A 12,000-nucleotide genomic window follows, 5' to 3' on the forward strand; every position below is an offset into this window, starting at 1 on the left:
CAGTTTTAGCCAAGTCAGATTTATGAACGGCCCTTTAAGACTGTAATAAATGTGGTTTGACGGTAGCAGTTTATCCGTCAGTAAGCAGCTTTACAAAAGTCCCACATCTTTACGAAAAAGTCGCACGTTTTTATGAAAAAGTCGCATGTTCTATTAAAAAGTCTCATAAGATAAGCATGGTCCTCACTGGAGTGAAATTGCGACTTTTTTGCGACTTTTTAAATAGTCCCAATAGTAAATCTGTCTAGAGATTCATTTACATAAGAAAACACGTCCACTTTCAGAAAACTGGCGAGCATAATGCAGAGCAGAAAAAAGTCGCAAATTTTTGCGCAGTTTAAGCGATTGCGCAAAAATTTGCGACTTTTTCACTCCATTATTCTGACTTGAGCTAATGATAAATCTGGCCCAATGTGACTTATTCCCAGGACACCGAACTGTGTGTAGCAGCTACTTTAACAGAGCTTTCAATGTATTTTTATAAAGTATAGACTAGTATTTTGGTATACTTGTTTGCTTTGTAAAGTGAAATATTACTTCATGGGTTATGTAGTTATGTAGTCATTTACACTCAAATTCTTACAATTATAATTATTGTAATAATTTTTTCACAAATGTTTAGATAAAGTGTTAATGTTAAGATTTAAGTTTCCTTACTTGGGTTTTCAATGGGAATGTCATCAGAAAATGACCCACTTTTTTTAAATCAAGTTTTTACGCCAAACATATTTTTAAGAGTTTGTTTTCCATGTCTATATAAGTAAAAGAAAATCCTGAAATCGTGCAGTTTTAACACTGGCCACTAAGCCTAATAATACCTTGATATGTCCTGTTCTGAACAGATCATTTCTTAGCAGTCACTGGTAGGATCACAATGACAGATAACACCTAAATATAGATAACACCGGATCCACCATTCACGATAGGTGATGACACAACTTATCTACTCCACCTCTGTGCACCTCTACACAGATGTCAATTAACATCTACTGTCTACATGATCCTATATGTGGATGCTCTAATGGGAGCCTAGGCAAGATGGCTGCCCTAATAATCATGTAAATATAAAAAAAAAAAACTATCTATAGGTCATACATTCCCTTCAAGAACTAGTGGCACCTCTTAAGTATGACATGAGATTTCATAGTTATGATGACTAACGATTGAGATTTATCAGTTGATTATTGATATTCCTAGCTTGGATATCAGAATGGTAATAAAATTTGATGAAAAAGATCATCTTACTTGTTGGCCCCATTGACTATAATGGGATCCGGTGGAGATCCGCAAATATATCAGGAATTGGCTGGATAAAAACCGTTGCACACAATTTCTTTTTTGTCAATGGGGCTGGCGGGCGATGTGGTAACATCTGGCTATGCCGGATCAAGAGAGCTCCAGCGTGCTGATCCAGTAGAGAGCTACCACATATGTGAAAGAAGCCTTAGGCTCCATTCTGATGGACGATGATCCCATCCATGTGCTATTTGAGTCTGCACAGACTAGTCATGGAGGGCACACATACCCCATTGTAATCAATGCGGTCATTCACACTTCAGCTGTTTTATGCTGAACTTTAAAGCATATCCTATTCTGATCCAAGCTGGAGATGAGCTTAGCCTTCGCCTATACTATACTATTCCTCCGAGCAGGCACATATCTCCTTTCTGTGTGTGTGCCTGCTCCATCTGCTGCTGGCAGCAGCTTCAATAACTGAACTGCGCATGCGCCTGCCTGAGATTTCCAGGGGCTTCGTTCGTATGGGCGCAGGTAGGCTCCATCACAGATAAGTGCAGCCCCTTTGGCTCTTTTCAACTCATTTGTATAATTATAAAAAGCTGTTTTTCAGGGGCTGGAAAAGATTGATAAGCACATAAAGGCGTATCTGTAAATGACAGATCCCTTTAAAGTTTAGAGTTACGATAGGCTGCTAGTCCATATTTGCCTATATACATTTTAGTGGTAATAAAACCGTGAAGTTATATCTGACGAGGAGGAATTTGCATTATTTCAACAAGGTTGTTCTGTAATGGTGATGCAAGGTGACACAATGAGACATGTAGCATCAGCGGCAGATGTGCCTTGTCCATCCTATTGCAGTGTTACACACCAACTGTTCCTTTACATATTCAAACACCTGGCTGGTTACAGATCCCATTGTCATGGCATAGGGCCAAGGTTAAATCCTGTAGGTACCATCTTCATGAGAACCGTAAACAGCTTATTTGGACCAGCCTTTCCCTAAACCAATCCCTCAAAAAACAGCAGCAGGAACCGCTCCGACACACTCCCAAAGATCTATTGCTTTTTTCACTAAGTCTCGATTTTCCTGATGTGCACAGAAAAATACAAATTAAAAAGAAAAAAAAAACAACAAACAAAAAGAAAACAAACAACAACAAAAAACACAATTCACTAAACATAGGGAGAAGAGCAGTAGGAATTAGTAAAAAGGTGCAAAACAAAAAAGTGCCATATTAAAACAGACCAGAAGAAGCCTACATCCGGCCCCTACACTTAAACAAGATCTCTTTAGCCATATAAATGTTCATGCCCAAGTACCCTGTAATACATATATATATATAAATATTACTTTGCTTGTATTGCTAGAGACCTCAGAAGTCTCATGGTTAAAAATGCAGGTGTGGCTCTCTTACCAGCCTGCCTTGTGATTGGTCCTTAAACTCTCTCCAAAAACATCCTGTAAACAATATCCCCGGCGGGAGGGTGAGAGGTCAAGGTCAAATGTCTCTGCATGTCACCCCTCGCCCTCTCCTCCAGTACCCAGATTTGCGTAAAGTGTCTTGGTTCCTCTTCCCCATGTTTACATACACGAGTGCGCGCACGACTATACTCTCATGAAAGGGCTGTGTATTCCAGGTGTCAACCACAGACTCTTCTATCCCTCCAGTTGCATGGCTGGCTCATATTCAGAGGTAAAAAGTTCCTTGTAGAGGGGAGGGAAGTGAAGTCTCACAATGTCTGGATATATTGCTTTAAACGCCATGAGTTTCTCTGCGTGACGCCCACATAACGCGCGCAGGGTGGAGACTTTGCATATTAACTGGGGAAAAAAAAAAATCAAAGATTTTATTATACAAAAAAAAAACAAAAAAACAATATCAACCCCTGGAGTTTAATTATACAAAACCATAAAGATACCAGGCAACATAAATAGCCTAATTACTTTCTGCTGCAGGTTAGCTTTATATTACCCATGCTGACATACTGTGTCCATTATTAGCTTATTAGACGCTTTGCTGTCTACTGCTGTTTGGAGTAAATGCCCACAGACTAAATGTATACAGTGTTAGAAGAAATTGCTACAAGTAACCATGTAGTAATAAAGAAGTTGTTCTAGAGCAGGGATGCTCAACCTGCGGCCCTCCAGCTGTTGTAAAACTACAACTACCATCATGCCCTCCTGTAGGCTTATAGCTGTAGGCTGTCCGGGCATGCTGGGAGTTGTAGTTTTGTAACATCAGGAGGACCGCAGGTTGGGCATCCCTGTTCTAGAGAGTGGATTCTACAGTGCATCATCCATAATAACTATAGGTTAACTGGGGCTTTAAAACTGAAGGCCTATCCTTAGGATAGGTCATTAAAGGGGTTGTGCCACTAATATAAATGTATCCCGTATTACAGATATTGCTGTTGTATCACTTTCCCCAAATACCACCATTTATCAAAACTGCCTTATTCTAAAGTTATTAACCCACCACTGCACCATGGGGCAAATCCATTTTGATTTCAGTTGCTGTAGGTTACGTCCTGCATTGGAGCCTTAAAAGGAACCTGTCACCGAGATTTTGTGTATAGAGCTGAGGACATGGGTTGCTAGATCGCCGCTAGCACATCCGCAATATCCAGTCCCCATAGCTCTGTGTGCTTTTATTGTGTAAAAAAAAACAATTTGATACATGTGCAAATTAACCTGAGATGAGTCAGAGCTTGAAAATATGACTCCTCTCTGGTCACACAAGTAAGATATGACTCCTTTATGTTAATTTGCATATGTATCAAATCTTTTTTTTCCACAAATAAAGCACACAGAGCTATGGGGACTGGGTATTGCGGATGTGCTAGCGGCCATCTAGCAACCCATGTCCTCAGCTCTATACACAAAATCCCAATGACAGGTTCCCTTTAAGTAGGACGTGTCATTGGTAAGAACAAGGGGTGTGGTTAGTGTCACATGATCTGCTGATGACAGGACACATCTCACTGCTATAAGGCATGACGGGACAGCAGACACATGATAAAGTAGGAAGCAAGATTAAAGCATGGGGGATAAGAGAAAAGCTAGTCAGAGGCTGTCATCATCAATATGAGCCTAGCTGACTTCTGATACTTCCGAGAGTGAAAGGGGAGTGTGAACAAGGAATGATAAGGTCCTAGTTGGCACAAGGGGTCATGTTAGAACAGCAATGGTGTGTGGTGCACAGATTTCCTACAACCTCTAACTGGCTGATTCGTGCCCTGAAGAACAGAAGGTTTGATGAAGGGGGCATGAAGATACCTTTGTTAGGATTCCATCCTCACGATGGTTCTTTTGAAGAACGTGCTGCAGTGTGAGTTGGATCTTCTGCTGGAGTTTCTCGATCTTCAATTTCTCCTGCAGCCATGAGCGATCTTCAAAAAATATTACATGGTCAGTGTTTGGAATGTTGTCTATATCCCCTTAAACTTGAAGTCATCTTTTGTAATTTGATTTTCCTAGTGGGAGGAAAACTAACAATTGTGGCCTTCCCACATAGTCAGTTTACAATCCCAATCACCTATCCACAGGAGTGGTGATAAATGTAGGATCACTGCCCCAGATAAGTGAATGGAGCAGTGGGCAGACATGTGCAGAACTGCTCCATTCATATGGGGACTGTTTTTGGGTTAGCCCCTTTAGGAAGTAGAATTCCTGCTTTAACTAAGTGATGGCCTTTGTACACTTACCTCCTGACATGAGCACAAAGGCAGAGAATAGAGCAATTTCATCCTCCGTCAAGTGCAGCGAACATAAACTCTTCCCAAACTCAAACACAAAGCTCATGAAGTCCTCACAACCTGCAGTGGAAGAGGGGATGAGAGATTCCAAATAATAAGACACATGCAGATATATCAGACATATTGCATTCTTCTTGAAACTACTTGACCAGTATTTAAAATATAGTAATACCTAAAAGACTATATTTCCCCCACTCACAAAACAAAAGACAAACTATGTACTCTTGTAATAAACCTGCAGTAGAAACAAGGCCTGAATAAGGATGGACAGCCCATCACATGCTCTTACTTATTGTGCATACCAAAAGGCTGGAAGGCTAGGCTCACATTTGCGGTGGGGGTGTCCGGCATATGCTGGATCCGCCGATTCTAGAATTCTGTTCCTATGCCAGATCAGAATACCAAAATCTAAGCACTGATGCACACTTTGCAGCTTTAAAATGGTTCATAGTCCCTGCTAGTCCCTGCTTCCTGCTAGCCTTTTGATATGCCAGAACTGCCAACGACTGGCTGAGCGGGCTTGTGGGGGACCATGAGGAGTTGGAATGAGAACCACGGGGAATTGGTGAGGTTAACATTGACTTATAGTAAACCATGGGGAGCCTTTTTTAAAAAAAAAATGTATACAGCCAGACACACCTTTAAATGGCCAATATGCTAAGTCGGTCTACAGTCTACTATATGTATAGGTCTTCTACCGTGAGGATAATATGGAAAGTGGAATCCATGATCTTCACATTACATTGTTTAGTTAAAGACTCTTACCTAAAGCTTTGAAGACCTCTATGCCTGCGTATTTACCATCAAAATACACCGTGTTATTCTGAGAATCAAAGGCACGACACATTCTGATGAAGACAACTTCCAATGAGCCTGGAATAACAAAATAACGCTCTGTAATGATGGTCAGGAGTTCAACAGTTGTTACAAGTTAATGGTCTGAAAGTAGACAAAGTACATAAGTCATCACAGCACATACTGACATTCTCATCATGGATTGGTAACTTGGAATATTGTACATTTTTTAGGGATTAGGCTACTTTCACACTTGCGTTGTTTTCCAGGATTGAGACCCGGCAGAGGATCTCAATACCAAAAAAAAAAGAGCTTCCGTTTTGTCCCCATGCATTCTGAATGGAAAGAGATCGGTTCAGGATGCATCCGAATGCCTTCTGTTCCAGCAGCATCGCGTTTTGTGACCGGACACAAAACCGCTGCAAGCTGCAAACAGAAAAGAACGGACCCGTCACTGAATACAATGTAAGGCCTCATGCACACGACCGTTGTTTTGGTCCGCATCCGAGCCACAGTATTTGCGGCTTGGATGCGGACCTATTCACTCCGTGTGCTTTCCATATCCGTTGCTCCGTTTTGCAGACAAGAATAGGCAGTTATGCTAATGGCTGTCCGCGCCGTTCCGCAATCTGCGGAATGCACACGGACGCCATCCGTGTATTGCGTATCCGCAATTTGCGGTCCACAAAACACACAACGGTCATGTGCATGAGGCCTAAGTCAGTGGTGACGGATCAGTTTTTTTAGGAGCCTGTAAAACTGGATCCGTCACCCATTGACTTCCAATGTATGTAGTGACGGATCCATTTTTTCCCGTTTTGATTTCACACAACCGCATCCTAACGGAACGGATGCATCCTGATGTGCAAAATCAAAACAGATTATCCTAATTGTGGTATTGAGATCCTCTGCCGGATCTCAATCCCGGAATTACACACGCAAGTGATAAAGTAGCCTTAGAATGAGCACAATGCAAATACTATTATGTATGACAAGTTGACATCTAGAGATTCTGGCCTGGGTAATTCAAGGTGTTAAGACAAGATAGAAATCTTTAAATGAGTTCATAGATTAGAGGCTCTAGTAACAGTAAGCTAGGGTGCCAGTGGGTGCTTGGCAGAGCGGCACTGCCTGGCCAGTTCTAAAACTCCTTTCTAAGTTGGTATAATTTTTGATTACATGTTATATATTTATACACGTATTATTATATATTGTTTTGTAAATACAAACCTGCTTTCAGCAGCACTATCTGGTCATTCTGACACAGCTCCATGAACCCATCAATGCGTTTGGCAAATTCAACCACATACTGTATGGCCTCTGTGACTTTTACTGCACAAAGCTGCCACATAACTTCCCGTTGCTGTATACAGAGACACAAAGCAACACTCAATAGGTTTCCTAATCTATGTACATTGCATATGACTACAGTTCTGTAAACTTTGTGTAATACTTTTCTTATTCCACTGGGGGGCACCAGTGTCCTACAAATGGCCGCCTCAAGCAGAAATGTTTTGGTACAGCTTGGACAGACAGTAATGTTCATTCAGGGCAAAAGCTATTAGAACACTATACACTATATAAAAAGGCGTTTCAAGAGGTAATGCCCATTTCCATAGTAATGCCGATTTCCCTAGCATAGTTCTCTGGCAGATCTGGTGCCAATTTTGCATGTGTTTTTCAGCTTTACCAATAGAGGTCAAGCATAAAGGTCCATTCACACGTAGTGGAAAAGTACAATTCCAACTTGTGGACTTTGCTGTAGATTTGTGGTGGATATTAAACCTCTACATTGATAGCAGCCAAATCTGGATGGTGAAAATCTGAATCAAAAATTGACATGCTGCAGACTTAAAAAACAGCAGTGCAGGTCAATTCCTATGTGGAAATTTTTGCAGCATGTGGATGAGATTTGCTTCAAGTCTCACTTTGCGACCACTGTGTTCCATTTTGGATTTTCCGGCCGTATCTTCAGACACAAAATCCACAGCATTTCCATTCCATGTGGATGTACCTTAAAGAGGGCCTATCATCTCTCCCGACATGTCTGTTTAAGTAACTACTTGCATTCCCCATGTAATACCAATTCTGGAACATCTACTGACTGTATGTTTTGCCACTTATTGTATTGTTATGTTTTGCCTTTATTATTCCTTCTAGAAGTCATGAATACATTACTAGCAGTTTGCAATGAAAGTCCAGATGGGTCCTACCAGTTGGGGCTGTGTCCCTGTACAGTCTGACACTATCCAATCAGTGCTGCCAGTGTCAAACTGTGCAGGGACACATCCCCAATGGGTAACACCCATCTGGACCTTCATTACACACTGCTAGCAATTCATTCATAAACTTCTAGAAGGAATAATAAAGGAATAGAACATCATTGGGTCATAAGAATAGATGCTCCAGAATTATTACATGGGGAATGCAAGTAGTTACTAACACAGACAGGTCAGGAGACATCTTTAAAGTAATCTTTAAAGGGGTTGTCCAAGTTATTTTTAGCGATGACCTATCCTCTGGATAGGTCATCAATATCGGATCGGCAGGGGACCGACACCTGGCACCCCTGCCGATCAGCTAGTTGAAGAGAAGGTGTGCGTCATGCCAAGGCAGCCTCCCCTTCATTGTTTACCTGCTCACCATCGCAACCGCAGCAGTGAGCAAGTGTAATTACACCGACACCGTTCCATTAATTTCAATGGGACGGTTCGTTCCCATTCAAAGTGTATAAGAACAAGCCATCCTATTGAAATGAATAGGAGAGCTTGTAATTACACCTGCTTACAGCTGCGATGTCGAAGTAAACAATGAAGGGAAGGCAACACCGATCTGATATTAATGACCTATCCTGAGGACAGGCCATCAATATAAATAACTTGGAAAACGCCTTTAGGCCTTGTTCACACTTCAGTGTTTAGTCAGTGATTTCCATCAGTGATTTGTGAGCCAAAACCAGGTGCAACTCTAAACACAGAACAGGAGCAGATCTTTCCCTTCTACCTCATGTCTGTGGAGGCTCCACTTCTGGTTTTGGCTCACAAATCACTGATGGAAATCACTGACCAAACACTGAAGTGTGAACGAGGCCTTAAAGGGAATCTGTCATCAACTTTCTGCTGCCCATACTAACAGCAGGATAAAGTAGAGACAGGTGAGTTGATCTCAGCGTTCTGTCATTTATAAGTTAAAAGTAAGTGGTTGCCGAGAACCAACATCACAATCATTGCAGACTGGGCCTGGAAAAGAGTCCCGGCCACCTGAGAAGAGTCCTGGTTATTCATGAATTCCTGCCCATCTGCTGATGACTGACAGGCTTCTACCTAGTTTTCTCCCTTTCTCTCGAGGAGAAAACTGCCAATCATCAGCAGACGGGTGAGAGAGCAGGAGATATGAATAACCAGGACTCTTCTCAGGTAGATCTGACTCTTCTCAAGGCCTGGGCTGCAATGATTATGAGGCTGGTTCTCAGCAACCACTTACTTTTAGCTCATGAGTGACAGACCGCTGAAATCAACTCACCTGTCCCTACTTTATTCTACCGTTAGTATGGGCAGCATAAAGTTGATGACAGGTTCCCTTTAGAGGAAACACTCATACTTCATACTCATAATTATTTTATAAGGGACATTTCTTTTTTAGGGAACCTGTCGCATGGATGCTGGTGACAAGTTTCCTCTAAAGCTAGAAGCCCATGCCCACTGTGTACCTTGCTCTGGTAACTTTCAATCTCTTCTTGGAGAAAGGTCTGCCATGTTATCTGCTGCAGCTCCTCGCGCAAATACTGGCAGGTTTCCATGTGAGACTTCGAGATGTTCTGAGCAAGATGTTCTGACAATGAGAAAGAAAAGGAGTCAGGGCATCTACGTGACAAGCAAGGCGTCCTCTAAACTGTGACCTTTGGAAGTAAGGGGGTTTAAAATTAAAAGGAAACCCGGCGACTTGAGGACACTCTTCAGACTGCTTGCCTTACCTAAAAATTGATCTATTATATGCTATAAAACGTAACAATGATCAAAACAGGAAAAATACATTGAATTTGATCAATGCATAAAACCCCTGATTCTTAATCCTAGCGATCAAAAAAGAAAAGCTCTAAAACAGTGGTTATTTTTAAATATATACAAAGGGTATGTCCACGTATGACCAATTCCATAGAGAATAAGGGAAGGAGTCTAAATTTTACTCACCAAGTTCTGCCATAGATACGGTCGGGGAAGTCTCTCCGTTAGTGAATGAGCAGTAGGGAAAGAAGGATGATGGGGGGGTGTAGTCACAGAGAGGCTCTGGTTTGATGCCATTGACGTCCAAGCCCGACTGATCTGGGGATGGCTGGATATCTAGGTAGAAGCTGCTTACTGCGGACTCATTTTTGCCGTCGTCTGGCGTGTGCTCTTCCATGTATCCCCCTAGGTCATCCCGTAACTCTGTCAGCCCGTTAGGAGTCAGGCCGTATCCGACAGGGGTCAGTGGTTCTGCCTCCCCTGGCTGCTGCTGGTGGTCTCGCTGTTGTTGCATGCGATGTTTCTGCACCTCGGCATATAAGCTATCCCTCTGCTTCTTGGACATCCGGCCAAACTTTACAGCTGCACAGAGAAAATTGACAAGCAGGATATGAATGGGGTAACGCTGGCATTCAGAAACACATTTCTGATGAACGATGAGTATAGCTTTATATTAATGATAAGGGGCGTACCCTCTGGAAGGACTGCAAACTTTCACTACCGGGCAATTCAAAAAATCTTAACATATGCAAAACAGAGCGATTGCCCCCTACTGGTTATGATGAGCACTGCACTGTAAACCTAAGGCTTCATGCTGACAGCTGTGGCCGTATTTTGGTTCGCAAACAACAGATTCACAAAATACTGATACCTTCCCCTCGCCTGACTATTACATATTGTGCAGGGCTGAAAATGCATACGCACATGTTCCTATCCCCATTTGGGCACACACTCTAATATAAGTCTATCAGGACCAATTTCATATTAAGCTAATTAACCTATCAGTATCTTTTTGGAGTAAGGCGGGGTTCCAGAGTATCTGGAGGAAGCCCAAGCACAGGGGGAACATACAAACTCTATGCACATGTTGCCCTGAATAGATTACATTTTAGTAGCCCAAGGTAATAATAATAACCACTGAGCCGGCTGCTTTTTGAACATTCTGAACATTCTGTTCAATGCAGGACAAACAGCAATAATGCACAGCACTAATTTAAGCACGGCCTTAGGGCGTATTCACATAGTTGCCGACGTATAGTATGCACAGAAAACTCTCATAAACCGCCCAATTGTAGGACATACACATGTATTTTTACAGACAGTTTTTGCCACATTACATCATTATACATTACGTGTGGGCAAAAAAGCATATAGCAAAAATCCGATTTTTCTAGATATTTTTGTTTTTTCAAATCTTCTGTCTGCGTAGCACACAGGTGATCACAGCCTAGGTTACCTAAATTGAATGTTATCTGAATAAAGTTAACTGCTGAAATAGCTTTAAAGAACCGCTGCAAATGTGAATGCAGTACCTCGAAATAGGATACAAGCAATTTGTTGCTGCATAATGGTTTTTAAAGGAGTTATCCAACCCCTATAATGCTCCCCAAAATGCCTGGGCACCACATACAGGTTATACTTACCCCGATGCCCACATGGCCAACGCTGCATCTCACTGTGGCACAGATAAAAACATCCGGCGACGAGGTGGGGGTGGGGCAGGGCAGCCTATAGCAGCCCGCGACAGGAACAAGCCTTCCTAGCATCACCCATTCTAGGGAGGCTCATCCCATTGTGGCCTGCTATTGGATGGCCCCTCCGTTGCCGGGTGTTTTGACAAGGAGATGCAGTGGCGGCCGTGGGAGCATCAGAAGCGATGCGGGTGCCAGGGAGCAGGGTAAATATAATCTATATGTGGTGCCCGGGCATTTTGGGGGGCATTATAGGGGTTGGATAACCCCTTTAATGTTCTAATGTCTTGTAATGTACCCTCTATGCACTACTCTATGGATCGGTTGGGGGTCAATAATCCTGACTCTGTCCCTGTAGGGTTCTAGAAGATGGACTTGGATCTGCCCCCATTCATTCAGTCAGTTTCTCAGAGTACTAGGCCTGAACTGCAGAGAACCACTACCTCTGAGATATCCACGGAGAGAAACACATCCCTTCTTCACAGTGCTCCGGAGAGAGAAAAGAAATAACT

General features: G+C 42.4%; 1 protein-coding gene across 2 annotated transcripts in view; it reads right to left on the reverse strand.

The window, feature by feature from the left end:
- Positions 1-1,857: 1,857 nt before the first annotated feature.
- RORA (RAR related orphan receptor A) overlaps positions 1,858-12,000 on the reverse strand; it is a 503,282-nt gene continuing 493,139 nt past the window's right edge. For both annotated transcript variants that reach the window (XM_044279864.1, XM_044279865.1), the window contains 7 exons: positions 9,984-10,379; positions 9,503-9,624; positions 7,024-7,156; positions 5,764-5,871; positions 4,948-5,058; positions 4,520-4,632; positions 1,858-3,064 (listed from right to left, as the gene is read on the reverse strand). In XM_044279864.1, the coding sequence (XP_044135799.1) occupies positions 2,900-3,064; positions 4,520-4,632; positions 4,948-5,058; positions 5,764-5,871; positions 7,024-7,156; positions 9,503-9,624; positions 9,984-10,379 (1,148 nt within the window). In that variant the 3' untranslated portion in view covers positions 1,858-2,899. The remainder of the gene's footprint in view (positions 3,065-4,519; positions 4,633-4,947; positions 5,059-5,763; positions 5,872-7,023; positions 7,157-9,502; positions 9,625-9,983; positions 10,380-12,000) is intronic.

The sequence above is a fragment of the Bufo gargarizans genome, chromosome 2, assembly GCF_014858855.1.
Source record: "Bufo gargarizans isolate SCDJY-AF-19 chromosome 2, ASM1485885v1, whole genome shotgun sequence".
Lineage (NCBI taxonomy): Eukaryota > Metazoa > Chordata > Amphibia > Anura > Bufonidae > Bufo > Bufo gargarizans.